Source organism: Gavia stellata, chromosome 3 (assembly GCF_030936135.1).
Source record: "Gavia stellata isolate bGavSte3 chromosome 3, bGavSte3.hap2, whole genome shotgun sequence".
Lineage (NCBI taxonomy): Eukaryota > Metazoa > Chordata > Aves > Gaviiformes > Gaviidae > Gavia > Gavia stellata.
Window position 1 is genome coordinate 28,590,030 of NC_082596.1, and position 22,340 is coordinate 28,612,369.

Sequence of the window (22,340 nt, forward strand, 5' to 3'; positions counted from 1 at the left end):
CACATTTTGCAGGTTATAATTATTCTAGTAAATGGCTGTTTTTACATCATATTCTGTGCAATCTATAATTAAATTTAATATCCTAAGATTGTTGGTGTCTAGTTTGTTTATCTCCTGGATTCTTTTTTCTGTACAACTTAAAGGACAAAACAACTATTCAAAAAAATGTGCCTCCTTGGATCTTACTCTGAATTACTAATCTATAATAATAGTATTAAAATTTAACACTAAACAAAGCAAAAGATCTAGTACAGATTTTATACCAATTTAGTAATTTAGTTTACATGGTGGGCTCTGCTTTTTATTATGCTAAATGGGAACTATACTATGGAAACAGCCCTGTCTTCCTGCATCTTTATTTTTTTGGCCTGGCTCCCTTCTTACTTTACACCGGTTTTATGCCAGACAACTCCATGAATGTCCGGGCCATTGCTCCCAGTATGTACTGGTGTAGGAAGGAAATTGGGCGGTCTCTTAAAGCCAATAAACCTACGTTGCCTCCATGTACGACTGTTTCAGAAGCAATTCGAGGTTAGCAGATGAGCTATATACAACTTCCCAGATGCATGTCTGTGTCTTATTTAACAAGCAGAAGCAAATGCATTTTATTTGAAACATGTCTCAAACAGTGAGGCTCAGATCCTTCAAGATTACAGTCACTGAACACTCACTGAAATGAATCCTTGAATTCCTCAGGTGAATTCAGGCAACTAAATACCGTTTCAGGAATGGCCTAATGGCCTTGGGCTCTCTCCAGTCTGAGCCTTGGAAAGTTAAGGAGTAGATGGTGCAGGATGGGGTCTTGCTGAAAAAACCCACAAAAACATTAAAGTAAGGTTAAGCTAGCTCATTCTCATCACTTTACTCCCACTCCACACACAGTGATTTAACTTCTCACCTGCTTGTTCTCCTCTTTTCTCTATGCAATGTGAAATATAATTGTGTATGTTAAGTGAAGGAACAGTGAATCTGCCAATCAGTACAATAAATGATTGATACTGTTCATGCTGTGTACTTGAAACCCTGGATTTTTCCTTATTTTAAGATTTTAAAAGTGTAAAGGTAAAGAAAAAACCCAAAAACTTTTATGTACAAAATATGATGTGACTATTCGCTAAAATCATTACAGTGGAAGATAAAGCGTTTAAAGTGTTTTGACAAAAAGTCATGACAGAAACTGGAATCTGTCTTCCTGAACATGAGTAAAGTTAACTGTCACAGATCCATTCTGAAGCCACTCTTCTACTGCTGCTGCTGCTGCCCACCAGCTGGCTCCGCTGCCGAGCAAGACACAGAAAGGAGGTCTCAGTCACTCACAGGCAGAATGGTTCCTGCAGTTATTTCTCATAAATAAAACTTGGATTAAAAGACAGCAATTTAAAAACCCAGTTCTAGCAAAGGTGTCTACTATGTCAGTGCAAAGCAGAGTGTAGCAAATATGGGTAAGTCAAAATGCTGTAAAAAACTCCAGGTTTTGAAATCTCTGAAACACTCCTGGGCAGAGCTCTGAAAAATCATAGAATCATAGAATCATTTAGGTTGGAAAAGACCTTTAAGATCATACAGTCCAACCGTAAACCTAACCCTGCTAAGTCCACCACTAAACCATGTCCCTAAGCGCCACATCTACATGTCTTCTAAATACCTCCAGGGATGGTGACTCAACCACCTCCCTGGGCAGCCTGTTCCAATGTCTCACAACCCTTCCAGTGAAGATGTTTTTCCTAATATCCAGCCTAAAACTCCCCTGGCGCAACTTGAGGCCATTTCCTCTTGTCCTATCGTCACTTGGGAGAAGAGACCAGCACACACCTCTTTACAACCCCCTTTCAAGTAATTGTAGAGAGGAAACTTTTCCTTGGGATCCATGAAAATTAAACTGCCTTTGCAACCCTACTGACTCCTTTCACGATCTCTAATGTATACTGCCACCTTTTCTGACTCCTTCCTCCACCTTCTTGTCCCTCCAGCTTCATCTCTGTAAAATTATTGTGCCGCAAAGCAGTACTTTTTTAATGCTCCCCTTTACATTGTGGCTCACTGGCAAACTGAAGCAGGGTCAGGAACGCAACAATCCCAGGGCAAATACGTCAGCATAAGACAGCGTATAGAATGGGGATACTATCTCCTACCATTTTTGCTATGTTTTGAATAAAGTACCGGTAATGACTATGCTTTATGTCAGTCTGTGGTATACAACTGTGCTGGCCTGCACAATATAAAAACTTCAGGGCATGTTTATGGATTGGGCACTTCTTGGGGTTTAGGGATCTTTTATGCCTCTTTGAGGACAGTCTCATCCTTGTGGGCATGTAGGAACAGGTTCTTTTGGAATTTCCAAGCCAAGCCAGACACCACCTGGGTTAGGTAGTCGCTATAAAGCTACTTTCTCTTGTCTTCCTGAGTGCAGATGTCATGTGTTGCTACTTTAGTAACAAACAATTAAATTGCATTTAGGTAAAACATAAACTTGAGATGTTCAAGATTCGTATCTTCAGAGTAATGTTCCTCTCCTCTGCCCTTCCTTTTCCATCTCACCCTACCCCCACCAAAAAAATGCCTCTCCTTTCAATATCTAAAAAATACATTAAATAGTATGTAGGATTATAATAAAAAAACCATGCAAGATTAAAAAAAAAAAAAGTATTCTTACTACTCACTTAGACGCAAGGAAGAGAGATTGATTAACAGTATGTGGCAGTCAGCAGTGCTTCCTAGCCCCCAAAGCCAAGTATAGACTTGATCCTAACTTAATGTTGAGACTGGGAATGTGCCTCTTGATCTTTTCCACCTGTGCCCCACCTAGGACCTACATTTTGTGAGCTAAAAGGAATGTGCCAGTCTCCCTGCTTCAGCTGACCAGTTCCCGAGTCTGTGACAATGTTGGAGACTGAACATAGTTATCTTCAATCTCAGTCCAGTACTCCAACCACATGACAAACTTTCCTATAGTAAAAGTTGTACACACCCATGGATGCAAGAGACTAGTGGGAACTTATTCTTATTGACAGCCTATCTCCAGAGGATACCCTACTAAACACTGCAGAGAAATACTTGATCATACCACGGCTCACAAACATACCTTTGAATTTTTTGTCTGAAACACCTTTTTTCCAAGTGTCAAAGCCTTATACGCAACTGTGTCCCATAAAATGAGAAGATGTAAGTATATGCAAAGAACAACAAGCAAAGAATAGTATACATGGGCTAACTTCTCAATTAAATCACTTTTTGAGGAAAAGACATGGATGTCACGTCAGAATTTGATGTTGACAGTAGACCTGCCAAAACCCAAGATGCTATAAAAAAGCTTTACATTATGTTCAAAAGACACCTTTAAGGCTGCTATGATAAACACATTTGCTTTGTTTTATTATCAGTGGCACAGATGCTATTCAATCCCCCATAGGACCACCACTCTCAGGAGAAAGCTGGCATGTGCAAGCCTGCGCTAATACAGTACACCCTTTCAGCAGAACATGTATTAGCTTGCTTCAACTTTGTATTAAGGCAATCAAATGATTTCAACATCTGATGTAAGTATGTCCTGAAGTGTGGGTAAAGAGACAAGACTGCTGGCAGCACTTGAAGGAAAACATCCTTGAATTGCTTCTGTATTCCTGACTCTTAAATCACTGTATCTGTTTAAAAGCACGTATAGCTATGTCCATGCTTGGATGTGTGAATGGTCTGGAGCTTGGGTTAAACAATTCAAAAAAAAAAAGGCACGGATTTCAGGCTGTAAAGGCCAGAGCCTGTGTGGTGCGTTGACCCTGGCTGGATGCCAGGTGCCCACCAAACTGCTCTATCAGTCCCCTCCTCAGCTGGACAGGGGAGAGAAAATATAATGAAAGGCTCGTGGGTCAAGATAAGGACAGGGAGAGATCACTCAGCAATTACCATCATGGGCAAAACAGACTCGACTTGGGGAAAATTAATTCATTACCAATCAAATCAGAGTAGGATAATGAGAAATAAATCCAAGTCTTAAAATATCTTTCCCCCCACCCCTCCCGTCTTCCCAGGCTCAACTTTACTCCCGAGTTCTCTACCCCCTCTCTCCCACAGCAGCACAGGGGGATGGGGAATGAGGATTACGGTCAGTTCATCCCATGTTGTCTCTGCCACTCCTTCCTCCTCAGGGGGAAGACTCCTCACACTCTTCCCCTGCTCCAGCGTGGGCTCCTTCCCATGGGAGATAGCTCTCCACGAACTTTTCCAACGCGGGTCCTTCCCATGGGCTGCAGTTCTTCACAAACTGCTCCAGCATGGGTCCCTTCCACGGGGTGCAGTCCTTCAGGAACAGACTGCTCCAGCGTGGGTCCCCCATGGGGTCACAAGTCCTGCCAGCAAACCTGCTCCAGCACAGGCTTCCCATGGGGTCACAGCCTCCTTCAGGCGCATCCAGCTGCTCTGGCATGGGGTCCTCCATCGGCTGCAGGTGGATATCTGCTCCACCGTGGACCTCCATGGGCTGCAGGGGGACAGCCTGCCTCACCATGGTCTTCACCACAGGCTGCAGGGGAATCTCTGCTCTGGTGCCTGGAGCACCTCCTCCCCCTCCTTCTTCACTGACCTTGGTGTCTGCAGAGTTGTTCCTCTCACATATTCTCACTCCTCTCTCCCAGCTGCTGTTCCACAGCAGTTTTTCCCCCTTCTTAAATCTGTTATCCCAGAGGCACTACCACCGTTGCTGATTGGCTCAGCCTTGGCCAGTGGTGGGTCTGTCTTGGAGCCGGCTGGCATTGGCTCTATCGGACACAGGGGAAGCTTCTAGCAGCTTCTCACAGAAGCCACCCCTGCAGCCTCCCCACTACCAAAACCTTGCCATGCAAACCCAATAGAGCCTGTTAATTTATTTGAAGAATTCCATCCATTGTTTGAAGCAGGGGGGACAAACAATTGGCAACCCCCTAATCTGGAAAATGCAGTAATACAAAAGAGGGACAGCAATAAACATTGTTTGTTTGGTTTTGGTCAGTTGGTTGGTTTTGTTTTTTTTAATCACCTGCTCATTTTGGATGGATAAACTGACTAGATTCAGAGGTAATGCCATCTTAAAGCTTCTTCAGTACCAGTCTGTGAAGGCAAATGAAACCTAGGGATTTCTGTAAATCTCAACCAATGAGGTTTCAACGCTTTCAGTCCCAGTTTACTGATGTCCTTCACTAGTCTTGATCAAACCATTTTTTATGGAGAGACTCCGCTAGTCTCACACACTTTAATAGCACATGATTTTTAGTTTCTCACTCTCAAGAACATTAACTTAATCATGACAAAGAGCAAACTCCTTAGAAAGGCACTGCTGGTCCTTAAATGCCATTTTTAAAGTTCAGCATAAGATAATTAACTCCCTGAAAATGTCAGCAAAAGATAAGACCGAGATGGTTAGGTATTTCAGGATTTTGTAAGTAACCACAGGAGTTACATCCTATCTCAGTGTATGTAGTTCTGCTGATAACTTGAAACTTTGTTATTCGCAAGTTTAGGACTTATTACTGAAGCGTGAAGATTAGGACTTAATTTCTTAGTTTTTCCTCAGATTAACCATAATATTCATTTATGATAGTCCTGAAATGCTATTGGACTTACAATATTAAGAGACATGTATCTAAGAAACAAAAAAATGCTCTGAAATATTAAAAAAAAAGCTAATTGTAGACCATGGCATGGCTATATAAGACATCTTCTAAAGAACAATAAAATTGCAGTGAACAACTGTTGTTCACTATTAGCAACAGATTAGATTGTAGATGGGAAAAATATACATACAATATTCAAAATATGACAATTTCAAAATATTTTATTGAAATCAGCATACAAAAGATTCTGAAGGCTATTTGTCATTTGTTATTTCTAAATACTCATGAAAAAGTAGTGGTTCATTTCCAAAAGTCTCCACCATACAACTACATACTTTAAGAGCCTTTTGTTTTTCTAATCATAGCTTCCATCATATCCCACTGCTCTTTGGTAACCTAATAAAAGAGAAGAGCATTTTATCAGAATTCCATACAATAATTACACTTCTAAGTATTTGTTTAAATGTAAAATAGCAAGCAAGGAATTTAATACCTTCTTCAAATCATTGAATTCTCCTGCCATAGAAACATATTCTCCACCATCCATTCTAATAACCTAGAAAAAGCATAAGCAGTGTATTTAATAATAGTGTGTTTTCTTTAACATTCCCTTGTTATGAACTGTGGAAGTAATTTTTCTTTATTTGGATCAGAATAACCCATGTTCAAAATAAGGTAATTCAATAATTTTTAAAAGTTCTTTTTAAAGGTACTATCTACCATGCACTACAATTAAAAGGCTAATAATGTTTATAAAGAATTTCAAAGTAACAGGTTTTGTTTCATTTCTGAAACCAGGGCTTTAAAAAATATCAGCAAAACCAAGACCATCATAAGGTTAACTGCACAAGCAAGATCAACTAAAACTTACTGCTCCATTAACCCAGCTTGCATAGTCACTGCAGAAATAGGCAGCAAGATTTGCAATTTCTTCTACAGTTCCCAGGCGGCCACAGGGAATCCTCTCAATAATTTTCTTCTCAAATGTGCCTGTTGGGTCAAGGCGGCTAAAAGCACCCTGAGAATTAAGAGAAACATTTGGAAAAAAAAAAAGTTGTATCAGAAATTAAAATCCAACAGAGATTTGACTCTGCATAAACAATATGGAAGTTAACATTTGTGAGTAAACTGTCTACACCATCTTTGTCAGTAAGATATAAAAAAAGTAGGGAACAGAAAACAGAATTTATCCCTGTTGCACTGATATGCATCTACTGAGGGTAATAAGCTGGGATTTAACATGTTTGGGATAGTCACCCACCATCGACCTACGAAAAACAAAAGGGGTTAATAATCTTTGTTTCCCAAACACCCTTGATAAACATTTCAGGAAATAAGCAAGACTCAAAATTGCTGCATGGACAGGGGAGAGAAACAAGGAGAGAAGAGGAGCAGAGAAGTGACAGAAAAATTCTACATGACACAGAGTAAGTAAACCTGAAAAAAAAAAAAAACAAGTTTGGTTAAATCACACCAATGGCTAGAACTCAACTAAGTCACTGGAAGTTTCAGTATTTGAATAGCTTAGAATGGCATGGGAAACAGAAGAGGTTTTTTGTTCTTCCTGGCTCCTCCACAACAGAAACCAACCTCCTCAGGCAAAATGAGAAATGTATTAGTAACATTTATGTTAAGTTACTGAAGTTATGAGAGTTAAAGCACACTGTAATTTATATAATCATGACTGTACTCATGCCATATAAGTCTTCTATTGCCATGTTTTTAAATGCCAGTTTATAAGCTTAACAGTATTGCGCTTGTATGCTTTTTCCTTTTCCTATCATGACTTCCAACAGTGTCTCTTAAAGACAAGGATGTAGCCCCTAAGGCAGAAAGGCTCGATTTTGCAATATGCTGTTTTAAGTAAGCCAGTCTGCCTTTTTATGCTTTCAGGGAAATTTTAATTTGGAACCAGTATGACAAATGTAGTACTTTATTAAGAACACACAGTATCTCAAGTGGTATATACGCTATTGGTTTCAATCAGAAACGTTAACAGAAGGTAGCAATATTAACATTGAAAGCAGTTAACTTGCCAAAAATTATGGGAATCTATAAATCAAAGTGATCTTGCCACGTGATATAGTGGATGACAAAATTTATATGGATTCAAAAAGGAACATGACAAACTAATGGAAGAAAAAAATCCATCAAGATGATTAGAGTATGAAGACATATCAACTGTAGCAAACTCCCTGGGCCATAGACTGCCAGAGGCTGGAGACATAAAGAAGAAATGTCATTAAATGTTTTTCTTCTACTTTTGCCTAAAAATCCACCAGATACAAGGCCTGGAGGACTTTTGGTCTGATCCTGTAGTGTTGTTTCAACATTCTTATAACCCTGCTGATACTGCCACTTTCTTTACAGTCAAAAAAGGTAAAACCGAGTTGACCAGTGTAGCATCTAATACTGACAAGAAGAAAAAAGGAAAAAAAAAAAAAGATTAAAAAAAGGAAAAAAAAAGAAGCAACCCTGCAGCGCCACCCCTAAAACAGCAGCAAAACCAACTGTGAAACATTTTACAGGTAGTACTAATACCATTATTAGCTGTTACTGCTCATAATTGAAATATTTTGATTCAGTGTGAAACAGATCCTCCTCTCTCCTCCTGCAGGACTGCTTTCTTTTTTCTTGCTGTTCCAGCTGGTCTGGATTACTTCCTTCAAACCCTCCAGTCCTCATTTTCATTTATATCAAAGCTTCACATTTCCTTGCTGACTTAAGTTTTTCTCTTTCTAGTTTTGTGATTTTCAACAAAATTAGTGAGGTTCTGTTCTCATATACCTAAAAGATTCTGAAATTTTGGAACTGATGAGATGTTTGGTTTAAAAATCAGGAGTTCAGGCAGAAATAGGCACTTTTACTCCACCAAGTTTAAGAATTCACCTCACTTGACAAACTAGGTATGTACAGTTGATAAGAATCAACATTAAATATGTTGATATATCATTTCTTTGAAAGGCTAAAAAAAATGTTTCATTGATGTTAGTGTAGTAGAAGGGGAAGTGGCAGGTTCCAGAAGTTCAAGAAATTGTGTTTTACAAAAGAACTACTGAGAGGTAGTGTGTTCAATATTCCAGCACAGTCTTGACTACCAAGGAAATTATACTTGAGTTTAAAAGTTACAGAAAAGTTAGACTATCTTAAAGTTAAGTCTGTACTACAAAGTTAAGTCTGTACTACAAAGCATATTCAAGGCTGTGTTTGATTTCATGCTATGTACCTTTGTTTTTATTGGACCTGGTTGAATCACATTGAATCTCATGCCATATTTACCCCATTCAGCCGCAAGAGACCTAAAAATTCATTAACAAAATGCATCAATATTTTACACACAATATTTTAATAATGCTATTCAACAAAAAAAAAAAAAAGTTACTTAAAACTGAATCAAATGTGTAAATACTAGAATTTCCCTGAAACAGGCATTTCTACTTAAGGGGTTTTTTTGTTCTTAACAAATACATTTCAGAGAAGAAAAAAAAAATCATCACATTCACAAACAGAGGAATATTAATTTAACAGATGCATCATACGTAAAGCAACATTAGGAGCAATTCTTTCTCCCTCGCAAATCATACAGGTGATTTTGGCACCTATACACCTTGACAAACAACTATTAGGCCACCATCTTTCTCTGGTAATTTAGACTATCCCACAGGTATACATTTCTAACAATTTCAACATAGCTCTCACATTAGATGCTTTGCAATAACACAAAACAGAAGTTACATTCTAAAATGGGACCAGTAGAATAATTTTGCTTTATGGCAACATTTTCTCTGCATAAGCAGTACTTCAGACAGATCATCTACTGTGGTGAATGAATTAGCTGGGTCATAAAGTCTCTGAAAAGTACACACTTTAGTTACAGCTCTACAGAACAGAAATCAAGACCACCACTCATTCCCTCATTTTTTTCTGGATAAAGAATTCTAGTTACTAAAAGGCTGCTAAACTATTCAATTTCTTCTGCTGAAGTGCAGAGGAGGATCTATTTGCTATGAAGGACTGCCTATAGTTAATAATGATAGAAATCCTTTTGTTTGCTGAGTAACGCGGATACATCACATGATACTGTTCTGAATTAAGTATAACCACAGACCTTAATTTAAAATAGTGATAGAAAACACATTTCTTTATGAAACTAGATAGGTAAAGCAACAATATATTCCACCCAAATACAAGCACATCTTTTCCTGAGACAAAAGAAAGTGGAAAGCACTATAGACCTCGAACAGTTCCTCTAATAACTATCTTTAAGTGCTGGTTTGCCTATGAGAATGCAAGAGAATCTGATCATCGAAATTGTGTAACTGAAACTTTAGAACTTGCTATTGGCAAAACAAGTAGTTCCACCACTTGTCCTTATCTCGTCCTTGTGATAAAAATCATCACAATAATAGCAGTTAATACTTCCTTCTGTAAGAAGCTGTCAGCATACTATTTCCTTGCTAGGATACTGGAGGCTGGAAGGTTCTCTTATGATACAATGGAATAGGAGGACTATACCAACTCGCTCCATTCCTATCTCAAGGATGTGAAAAGCAGAACACACATTTTGCTATATTACTCACTTGCTCATTGCTTCTACACCAGCTTTGGCAGAGGCGCTCGGCAACACAAATCCTGAACCACTCTCTGCATAAATTGTTGTAATAGCCAGGAATGCTGCTCCTGGAAGTTGCAAAAACATTAAAAAAAACAACCCACACCAAACAAACAAAAAAATGCATGATCAAACTCTGAACTTAAGGTAAAAAACAACCTCAGTGGTACAGAAGTTTGCAGCTCAAGTGTCAGGGATGCCATTTCACTCCGGGTTGTAAAATGATATTTTAAAAATCTAGTCTGGGAAGCTTTGCTTTCAAGCCTTTTTATTTCAGTACCCTGTTTTCCATGAATGTTAAGAGTTGTTCCATGTAAGTGTAAATAGCTATTGATTAGGCTCCAAAGGTCTAAACCCTCAGACTTCTACTGATAATGAATTTCCATGTGCAAATCAATCTAACTGGAGTGAAGGCCTAAGATCTTACAGTGTCTTTTTAGAAGCTGCCCTAGCCTAGTAGTCACTAACCAGGTAATTTGCCCTAATTTCATCAATTCCTGGCTGGGGGGGTGGGGGGTGGAAATCAGCATTAACAATTAGGTTTGGCATAATCTTAAAATGACACAGCTTAGGACTTGAGTTGAAGTTCATACAGGAAAAAAAAAAAAAAAGAGTTTCTTTAAGAAATTTTCAGAAGCTTTTTCTGCAGTGGAGCTTATCATAAAGTTAACCTGCATAACTTTTTCTCCATTATAATCACAACAAACTGTATTATAAAAAGATCACTTTCTTTTATATGTTATATTTTAAAACAGATTTAGCAAAAACATGGAAAATAATAGAAACTACAAGTTTATTTAATCTTTCTTTTCCAGAAGCCTGCAAATTCTAATTGTATAATCAATGACTAGCATCAACTTACTCTAACTGGGAAATGGAGGACAACGAACAACAGTTCACTACTTACACCACAGTAACTAAAATAACTGTTCTACTTACTGTATTTTAAAAATAATTTAATTAGAATAGCTACCCAAGGGATATTTCTAAAACAATATATGTTACTGATAGAATGTATGTGACGATGAAGTAGAGACACAGTTAAAAAATTAGAGTAATGTTACACAAGAGAAATGAAAGAGAACCATAAACAGAAATGCCAGCAGATATCAGGAAACCATGGACCCTATTTATAAGAGTAGTCTACAGTGAGAGACTTTGAGAAGAAAAAGCAACAGAGACAATAAACACAGAACAATTTCAAAGTTATCTGGAGTTGATGGTTAATTATACGTTTTGCAGAATTAAACCACAGAATTTTTAAAATGCAGGTTAAATAGAGGTGAGTTGGGTCTACCTAACACAGAAGCAAGAATGACAGATAAATTTACAGCTTTGAAGTCTAAAGTACACTTCAGTTCACACACAATTTTTCTTCCTAAAACCTATATTCATAAAATGGACAATATCTAACAAATAACTCCTCTCATTTTGTAAAATTTTAGTGCACAAATAATTAACACATTAGCAGATTACAAAACCCTTTTAAATACCAGTACAAACTTAGAGTCTAAAAGCAGAGCACTTTTATTATTTACTAAATTAGGTTTAATGTAGGTCATGCTGCAGACCTAAAGGATGTGCCAGTGTTCTAGTAACTGTCAGATATATAGCATCCTCACAGATTGTTCTGAAGTATTTAAATCAGGTATCATCTCCAGCACTTCAGAAACTAAGGTCTCTGCTCAAACTTAAAAAACAAGCAAGTAAAAAGAAAATGAAGAATGAGAGGACAAACAGGTACACTTGATTTACTTGCAAAAACACGTCTTACAGAAAGCCTTAAAGAAAAAGTCTTACATACAGATGGAATCCCCTAGAAAGAAGGTATGAAAGTAATAGCAGAAGAAATTCACATGTTTTGGAAGCTTAGAAGTGAAAGGAAGAGAGACAATATGAAGGTGAATGACTTCTGGATTTTGCCAGATTTTAAGGTGGAAGCAAGGAACGTAGTTTTTCACTCAAAAGCAGCAGAGACAAAGGCATTTTAAAAGCCGTATTTCACATTACTATAGGGAGACACTGCATGCAACTGGAAGGCCATACATACAACTATTGTTAATAGTTTGCTATAATGATACAGTAAGTCAGAGTTGGGGATGGGTTTTTAACATAGGGATATTAGCACTAGCATGGTGGAAATTATTTTTTCATGTGCTGCTAAAATATATGTGGGAAATACCCCTTGTCAACTGACCAAAACTGTTACCGACTTACTGAAACAACATTAACTTTATATTGTTATCATTAGCTAGTATAAACCCACTGAGTAATTTTTGGAGAGGAGTTTTGAAGAAATTCAACTAATTTAGGAGTCAGAGAAATACAGTGCAAATGCAAAATAATTTATTCAACACAGGATTCAGAAGTGAGGGCACCTGGAAAACCGTAATATACCTCACTGCTTTAAATGCTATTTGAGATGTTATCATCCTGATCACAAAATTAGCTCAATGTTTTTCAATTCATAACTAGAAGATAACGTAAAATGAAACCAATTCTTTGTATATATTCTATGATATAACATGAAAAGGCATACATTATCTTAAAGACAAGAATCTGGTCAATTGGCTAAGTAGTATCTAAAAGAACTACCATATTTTTAAGGTAAAGCCAAAATATTGGATTAAACTCCTAGGTATTCTAGAACTAAGAATTATACGTGGGAAAAATAAAACCTAATACTGATTTCAATTTTGAAATTTTTTTTCAAATTATCTCAGAGTTAATATTCTCTAGTGCTGTTAGTCATATACCACAGCTGTGAATTTTATTTATTTCAGGGTAAGAGGAAAATTCAAAATGATAACCCAACTTGCTGTTCATTTAAATAAATGCCACATGTTCAGTTGCTCAATGAAACCAACATAGATATAGAAGACTCAAAAGAAGTAACAGCATATGTTTTAAACACAGCCTTATTTTTTAAATTTTAAAAATGTTTTACAACTAGTACAAACTCTGCAATCAGATTTTTATATTCAACCTCATGGCCTCTGGGTCCAATTTTAAGGGCAGATTCTACAGTGAAGTAATTGCTAGCCAGTTCTACTGTGTGATTTAAGTACAGCTTTACTCAAAATTAAGTTTCTTTCTAAAAAGGTACAGGATGATAAAATTGTGTTTCTTTTCAAACTCTCAAAACTGGCTATAATAACAGTAAGACAAGGAAAGCAAGTAATAATATTATGTCACAATGCTTAGTTACCATTTATCTTAAGATACCTTTTTGTACTTTAATGAGCTCCTTTCCCATTTCCAGAGTTACAAAAGCAGTACCATTAAGCACAATATCAGTTATCGTTTTCCATGCATTAGCAGAAAGTCGTTCAGAAGGGGAAATAAAGTTTCCAGCTGCGTTGTTTATCACCACCTGAAACACATGAAGGAAAACCTAAGAGTTAACCAAAAAGAACTCTTTCTGAGAGAAAAGCAGAGAATTTACATGGAACTTCTTAACTTAGTAAAAATATCCTCATCAAACGGGGGGGGGAGAAGAGAAAATAATCCATCAGAAATTTTAACATCTGCAGCATAGATATGTACAGTAACAAAACATGAGCTGTATTTCCAAACTGCTGTAGTTACTAGTCTAGTACTGAGGAACTGTAAGGGTAGGGAATGACTTAAGTTGCTATTTTCCATAGTGTCTCAAGTACATCCTAACAGAAAAGTTTGTCCTCACCAAGTTTCAAGGTCACGTATCATATTTAACGTAATGGATGAATGGCAATAAAAGCAAAAGAAGTTCAGGTAACGTGATGACTAAAGTCTAGATTAGCTGACTGTTGTATAACAGGAAGTCTAATCAGTCATGACAAAGAGAATATTATTATTTAGTGAACTGCAAGCAACTAGTACAAAACTTTTTTCGAACAGACATATATCCATCACTTGTTGTCTAATGTATTGGGTTTGCAGGACAAGGTTTTGGTAGTAGGGGGGCTACAGTGATGAGTTCTGTGAGAATGTGAGAAGCTGCTAGAAGCTTCCCCTGTGTCTGATAGAGCCAATGCTAGCCGGCTCCAAGACGGACCCACCACTGGCCAAGGCTGAGCCAATCAGCAACGGTGGTAGTGCCTCTGGGATAACAGATTTAAGAAGGGGGAAAAACTGCTGTGGAACAGCAGCTGGGAGAGAGGAGTGAGAATATGCGAGAGGAACAACTCTGCAGACACCAAGGTCAGTGAAGAAGGAGGGGGAGGAGGCAGTCTAGGTGCTGGAGCAGAGATTCCCCTGCAGCCCCTGCTGAAGACCATGGTGAAGCAGGCTGTCCCTCTGCAGCCCATAGAGGTCCACGGTGGAGCAGATATCCACCTACAGCCTGCAGAAGACCCCACGCCAGAGCAGGTGGATGTCCGAAGGAGGCTGTGACCCCATGGGAAGCCCAAGCTCGGGCAGGCTCCTGGCAGGACCTGTGGACCTGTGGAGAGAGAGGAGCCCATGCTGCAGCAGTTTGCTGGCAGGACTTGTGACCCCATGGGGGACCCACGCTAGAGCAGTCTGTTCCTGAAGGACTGCACCCTGTGGAAGGAACTCATGCTGGAGCAGTTTGTGAAGAACTGCAACCCATGGGAAGGACTGGCATTGGAGAAGTTCGTGCAGAACTGTCTCCTGTGGGAAGGACCCCATGCTGGATCAGGGAAAGAGTGTGAGGAGTCCTCCCCCTGAAGAAGAAGGTGTGGCAGAGACAACATGTGATGAACTGACCATAATCCCCATTCCCCATCTCCCTGTGCTGCTATGGGGGAGGTAGAGAAAATCAGGAGTGAAGTTAAGCCCAGGAAGAAGGGAGGGGTGGGGGGAAGGTGTTTTAAGATTTGGGTTTATTTCTCATTATCCCACTCTGATTTGATTGGTAATAAATGAAATTAATATTTTTTTCCCCAAGTCAAGTCTGATTTGCCCACGATGGTAATTTGTGAGTGATCTCTCCCTGTTCTTACCTCAACCCACAAGCTTTTCGTTATGTTCTTCTCCCCCCTGTCCAGCTGAGGAAGGGGATTGATAAAGTAGCTTTGGTGTATGCTGGCATCCAGCCACTGTCAACCCACCACAGCTTTCTACAAACAATAATTAGGTAGAGGATATTTTCGATATATCATCTACTTAGCCCTTCAAGCTAGCAAGTTAGATATATTTTTTAAGGGGACTAACATCACAGATGCTGTTTTTAAATCAAAACTTATGTGGCCATGATCTTATGTATTTAATAATAATATAATGTGCTGAAGCAACAAAATGGTGTATTACTTATGGAATGGCACCTAGATTCATGTAGGTTTGCACATTAAAAAAAAGTCTTTGTCCTGAAGAACTTCTGGGCTAAATTAAAACATTAGAATTTTCAGTAACAAAACAGAGCACAGCACATATTGCATGAATATGAAACAAATAAAATACAACAAGCATAAATTATACATATAGATGGCAAATACAATTTAAACACCTTCCTACAGTTTGAAAAAAAAAAATAAAATCCGAACACCTCCAGATACTGAGGAGGTTACTTGAATCACTGAATAAATATAGTGAAGACACAATAATAATACTAGTGAACTAAGGACTGCATGAGAAGATCTTTGAGGTATGTAGATATATATGACTGCCAAAACAATCCATTTGACAAAAGAATGACTGCTTTCTAATTGGGAGTAACAGTCTTGGGGACGGAATGAACAAAACAAAGCTAGAAGGAGTATGACACTGCCGTTAACGTCTATCTTTGAGATCTCACCGCGCATGCACAGTGGCAGTGATACCCAGGCTTGCGGTATTCATAAACATATGTGTCATGTCTGTCACTACAAGAAAAACGGGACAAAAAGAACTGAATATTCAGCTTAGTCTGCAGTCTCTCTTAAACACACAGAATATGTGAAATTAAAGTGAAAGGAAATGTTTGTAAAGAACAAGTCATGAGAAGTATTTATTCAGAAAATTACTAGTGTACTAAAAATGTAATATGTAGGGAGAAGTCTCCTCCCTCTCTGCACACACTTAAAACCTGGAGATTGTGATGTGCTTCAGCCAAAAACTCCAGTAACCAGTAGTCAAAACAATGTCCAGAGTATCTCATCTACAAATCAGGAGAGTGAGCTGCCTTATTTTATAGCACTGTTATAGCATACAGCTGGGAGGAACAGTTTCTCCACTGCTTACCACATTTAGAATTCAGCAGGTTTTCTTCCATGTCTATAGGAAGCTATTGGTGAATGCAAAGTGTCTACAACACACATATGACAGTTTTCAGTCTAGATTTTTAAATCTCACTGACTATCCGTTACATTGATGTTAACATCCTCATCACACTTTCTATCAGCTAGCAGAATATGAGTTGTTTCTCTCGCAATCACATCAGAATTTGGTGCCTATCATTGTTCAAACTCCACCAGACCACCCTTCTCAAACCAACAGTCTGATGTAAAGAGCTCTGTTTTGTGCCAAACTATTAAAAACCAGATGCTTAGCTTGACAGAAGATTTTTTTTCTTGATTTTATGAGAACTTAGTTTTCAAGTTGGAACCTTCTTTGAACCTTCTTTGTGTATTTTAATAAGCTAAGCAAGGACCAAAGACGATGTTTACAATTACTTCCATTTCTAATTTGTGAGACATTCCGTTAATAAGCAACAGGTGTAATTCTGTACCAACACAGGTAAGTCACCTTTTCAGGAGGATTTAAGGGCAATAGTCTGTTCACTTAATTAATTCAAAGAATCCCATCATCATTGCCTCACTGTTTACAAAGAAAATGTTGTTGTCCTTACTCTGAGGACTAATGACAACACCATGTTCTCTATTTGGCCGCTAAGTATTTTAAGAACCACAGGAATAGAGTAATCAGTCTAACTGTGAATGTTAGCTTTATCTTGAAGTACTGCCACTTTTTGTATAGTATCTCTTTAGATTCCATTAACTTTCTATTATAGTCATTTTTTTCATACCTACTATGCAGAGTATTTTCAGTAATGAAGACTGAAGTTCTTTCCTTTCACTAGAACACTTACATCAGGATGACCTGCCACTTGGATTACTTCGGCAACAGCATTCTTAACTGAAACTGGATCTCTCACATCACACTGGATGGCATGAACCTATAAAATAATGGAAGGCAGCTGTAAGACTTCAAAGCTGTATCACTCATAAATTAAATAAGCCCACAGAAGCACATAAATGCATAAAAATCCTATAACCATTTCAAGTATAATAACTAAAATATTCACAACTCTGTAAAAATTTACCTTATTCCCTGTTTTAGAGGAAATTTCTTCTGCTGCTCCTTTCAAAACATCGACCTTCCTAGAAATAAGCATACAACGTCACTAAATTTCAATTAAATGCAATTACAATTCAGATTAATAAAATCTGATTATTTTTTCTGGGCAAATATGAGCTAAAACTTAATATATATGTGTGGGCACATACACGTTGCTGATTTTCATGAAAATTGAGCTTTAAGATAAAAACTATGTTTAGTCACTAACTTTCTGAAAAAGAACTTTAAATCTAAGTAATTTCTGGTTAATGCTACTTCAAAGCAACTCAGAAGTGACTACAGTAGGAGACTATCTCAAGCTAATCAAATGTGATAAGCTAGAAGAAATACATAATCATAACAAACTGAGTTTTAGCTACTACTCTACTAGTACTTGAGAAGGGACGTGCATATTCAGATTTAAAGCTAAATATCTAAACCACTGTTTGGACGAATGTCACAACACTTGTTTATTTTGATTAAAAATGAGACTGTTTTTCTAGTTTTCACTGTAGTGCTACTTAAGAGAACTGCAGAAAGATCACCTTCATTAAAGGAAAATCAGGGCTGTTTTTAAAGTCATAAGAATTAAGAGGAATGGCTTTAATTCTTTATTGCAATTCAAATCTGTATCAAGAACACCTGCAATAATACATTCAAAATGTTCAATAAAGGCCATTTCAATTTTTTATTCTCTTTTAGCCTTTAGTTGAATTTATGTCTAATATTCTGGGTTATTTTGCTGCCACATTTCATGGAAATGCATTTAGTTTATTTCCTGCTACTGCTGGTTATACCATTAGACATTTGTAGATGGATCTGCAACTTTCTGGTATTTACAATATGACATTATAATTTAGAAGTGTACTGAAATAGAGTAAATAAAATAAATTTATCCAGTTTATGAAGAAGAAAGCAAGATCCATTCAGTACTAAATGAAAGCTCTAAAACGTCTTCATTAATATTTACCGGCTTGCTATAACACACTTGGCACCTAAACTGGACAAAGTTGTTGTCATTCCTTTGCCAATCCCAGTACCTCCACCAGTTATAAAGGCCACTTTTCCTTGAAAGGTATTTGGTGGTAACATCACTTTTTGAAGAGGTGAAAAGAATGCAGCTTGCGGTGCGTTGCCGTCTTGATGCAGCACATTTGGCCCACGGCTGAAAAACTGGAAGAAAAGAAGAGGAAAGTTAGTTTTTTCTCATTTCTGTATACAGGACTGTTATGCAAGATTAGATTTTCTTATGACAGCGGAGGTAACAACCATAACCCCCTTATTATAAACCGAATGTAAGAATGATTAGTTTGTACTATAGTAAAACACACGGACCTTCACGCAAATGCTAATACTAGACTAGGAAAGCACCTGAACTATTTAGACGTTCCATTCCAACTACAGAACTATTGAAAAAATATTCAAATCGTGATTTTTGTTATTTTGAAAGTTAGTTATTCTTATGTCTGTCACTTTTACTAAAGCATGTGGAAAACCATTATCAACTAATTACAGACTCCCACCAGGATTTAGGATTCAGATTCATATACGTACTGTACTTTATGCATAAGGAGTTTAGCCCTAACAAATCCACGTGATTTTGAGATTACATGTGTATACATTTACAAGCTCAAAAGCTTCAATAGTAGCTTCAAGGCTTTGATCCTTTACTACTGTAGTCAACGAAACATCCTTCTTTACTGGAGAATGGGGCAGAATCAAATTCCATGAGACGTGTCCCAGTCATTACTGGAGCTGCTAAGCAAACCAATACCAACTCCCAGACAAAATTATGCAAGGTTTGGTTATCGGCATTATGCTCTGTCCCAGCAGAAACACCTTTTACAGCAAATTAGCACTTGATGAACTGGTCCTTGCAAAAAGACATGATTGGTACATGTTTAAGAACATACATAAAAAGAGAAGAAAATTCAGTATTACCTCTAGTGATCCATGTTAATAAGAAAACATCCCATTAATCCAATGAGAAATTTGTGATGCCACCAAGAAAGTCACAGCAAAAATAGCCAAGAGGATATTTCTAGCATCCTAAAACACTAAACTAACTCAAGCCCTAAACTAAATACTGAATTAAATGCTTTGGGACAGCAGCATTACAGTAACAATACAGAAATTCCAAATTATTTAGAATACGAAAGTTACTTTAACTTGAAGCTGCAAACACTTCTAAGAATGACAAAATTGGAGTATTTTCATTTTTGATGTGCAAAAAATTAAAAGAATAAGTTATATTTCTTTAATACTAATTTGTACTCGAGCGTTTAATGTGTTTATTTGAATACAAAAAAATTCTAGTATAATTTTAGGAAAGAAGACTGAACAACATCTTGTATGATGTTGTAAATAAAAATATGCAAGTGTTCAATAGAAACACAAAGAAAAAAGGTTATTTTAAAATAGTAAAAATATTACAACTTACTGTTCTATTTACTAACTCACATTTTCAACACTAAAATTAAGAGACAACATTTTTAGTGGTAGCTGAATAATCTGTATATGCCACAGCTATAATGCACAGCGATGAGGGTTTCAGAGAGCTTAAAGTTGGTCTGAGAAAGCGTGCATGTGAATCTTTCTGTGTGATAATACATTTGCATATGAGTAACACAGGCAAAAACAGAGAGAATAATCATGGAATTACACTGCCAATTTAATGGAGTTCATGTTCTGAAGAAATGATGGAACAAAAACTAAGACTGAATAAGAGTTGTGGGCACTATGTAGAACAAAATTAATAAAGTAAAGCTCAAACTAAAGCTAGAATTATCACAAAAGTAAAGCAGTAAAACAAGTCCTACAGCATTTATATTAAACGTGTACTTTAGGGATTCCTTCTAGAACTTGGACTCTTTAGCGATGTGCAACGGCTTCTCACAAACTAAAAAATAAACCAAAGGTGGTTCTAAGGAACACAAGCAGACCAAATGAAAAACCCAAAGAACGTCACATTTTCCTGAAATAACAGAATTCTACAGATCAGATCTGTCACCAAATGTCTGTAAAATATTGATTTTTTTTTTTTAATTCTCCCAATGAAAATAAAACTTGCATATTTTTCCCAGAGTACCAGAACAGTATTAAGCCTCCAGGAAAGGGGAGTGTGAAGATTCTCTTTTGGGTCTGTCTTAGTAGTCCCCTACTCATCTCATCTCTCTTCAGGTACGAAGGGAGAAGGGCTCCCTCTGGACAACTTCAGCTCATGGCAGAGACTGCATTTGGACTCCCTCCAGTATAAGGAGATAACCCCTATGCTGTACTAAGTCTCCCTGATCAGGTGCTCTGCTAGTGACGGACACAGCCCACTCCTCTTGCTCACCACCACAGAAACCGTGCAAACAGCTTTCCTCCTGCTTGGAGGAGGAAGATGAGGGAGCAGGCCACAGAAGGGGGAGATAGGAAGACTACATTAAGACAAAGTACGGGAAAGCAAGCAGCCAGTAAAGTTGGTATCATTCAGCAATCTTCTCACAAGACTGCTATCGTCTCATTACTAGCTTGTACAAGGGGCTTCCATGACAGGATTCACTCAATTTAATCATTCCACCATTTAAGGTCAAGGTTTTAAATGAAACCTTAGGTGTAAAGAGAGATATAAAGAAGCCAGGAAACAGCATTAAAAAAAAAAAAAACCAAAACATGAACAAATCAAAAAACAACCCTCACCCAGGGGGTGGAAGTGAATCACGAAGTTACTGCAGAGGCCGTTAGGAAGAACACAAGCAGTCACTGGTACGCAGCACTGTGCCTGGGCAGAACTCACTAGAAATGGCCTCCAGCAACACTCACACAAATCAGCCCTGTCACTGCTTGGACGGCAACATTCAAACCACTTTACCCAAGTCCTACGGCCTAACTTTGCTATTCGGTTCAAAGGGCGATACCAATGCCTTCACAGCCCGTACTGAAACGGGAGAGTAACAGGAATCGCCCTGTGCTGGGGCAGGGGGCCATGTCCCGGGGAGCAGAGGCCGCACCTCTGCGAAGGCTCCCGGACGGCGGGCAGCACCGTCCGCGGAGACTCGCTCGTCCTCTGACGGGACAAGGGCGGCCGGGCAGTCCCGGGAGAGCGGGGGGCGCGGTGGCGGAGCACCCCCGAGGCGCGGCCCACTGCCCTCGGCCCCAGCAGAGCAGGGAGCGTCTTACCCGCCCGGGGCCAGAGAAGCAAGCCGCAGCACAGGCACGGACACCCCGCCGCCCCAGCCGCGCCGCCGCCGCCATCTTTCCCTGCCGAGAGTCCGGGGGTGGCGGGCGCGGGGCTGTGCGCCTGCTCCGTGGCCGGGGCCAGCGCCCGCCCCGGGGCGGGAGGCGGTGCGGCCCGCGGGCGGGTAGGGGCGCGCTGTCGGTCGCGGTGCGCCGCCGCCACTTCTGCCTGAGCTACTGAAGTCGGGAAAGCAGCGAGGCCGTCGCTGCAGCACAAAATCGGGGCCCGCCAGCCTCAGGGGCTCGGCCGCCCCCGCCCCAGGGGCGCCTCGCCCGGCCACTGCCAGCGCCCCGGGGCCTCGAGTTCCAGCTGCGAGCGGCAGACTGTGCTCGGTTCAGTTCCTATGCTTCACTGGGCTGGGTTTTTTTATTGCAAATTATTTACTCAGTGCTATTGGAAGGACGCTAAATAACGATCTTTTTTTTTTTTTGCCTAAAACCAGGAATTGATGTGCCCTCTGTACTCTTAGCATGGCTTCCCTCAAGCGGTCTTGCCAGTTCTTAGCATGTATTTTTGGGGGAGAGGGGTTGTTCATTTAAGAAATACGAGAAAAGTAGTGGCACAGCTGCCTGCTAATTGGGATTCTCAAATGGGGTGGGTAACACACAGCCTGATTTGGGGTGATGCTGCGCTGAGCACAGTCACAAATCACTCCCGGAGAGCAGCA

At 38.9% G+C, this 22,340-nt stretch overlaps 1 protein-coding gene across 1 annotated transcript; it reads right to left on the reverse strand.

The window, feature by feature from the left end:
- Window positions 1-5,785: 5,785 nt before the first annotated feature.
- DECR1 (2,4-dienoyl-CoA reductase 1) lies at window positions 5,786-21,674 on the reverse strand. The gene is made up of 10 exons (XM_059836306.1): window positions 21,616-21,674; window positions 18,422-18,624; window positions 17,438-17,495; window positions 17,204-17,290; window positions 13,420-13,567; window positions 10,163-10,262; window positions 8,809-8,881; window positions 6,454-6,600; window positions 6,076-6,138; window positions 5,786-5,978 (listed from the first exon to the last, which is right to left on the reverse strand). Exons 2-10 carry the CDS (start codon window positions 18,541-18,543, stop codon window positions 5,919-5,921), a joined length of 858 nt encoding a protein of 285 aa, XP_059692289.1. The 5' UTR covers window positions 18,544-18,624; window positions 21,616-21,674; the 3' UTR covers window positions 5,786-5,918.
- Between the last annotated feature and the right edge of the window lie 666 nt (window positions 21,675-22,340).

Excerpts from the sequence above, each read along its gene's own strand:
- DECR1 (XM_059836306.1), bottom strand. The coding sequence starts at position 18,543 with ATGTTACCACCAAATACCTTTCAAGGAAAAGTGGCCTTTATAACTGGT. Across the intron at positions 10,263-13,419 it reads GCTCATTAAAGTACAAAAAG|GAGCAGCATTCCTGGCTATT; the intron begins GTATCTTAAGAT and ends TGCAACTTCCAG. Across the intron at positions 6,601-8,808 it reads CAGGTCCAATAAAAACAAAG|GGTGCTTTTAGCCGCCTTGA; the intron begins GTACATAGCATG and ends CTTAATTCTCAG.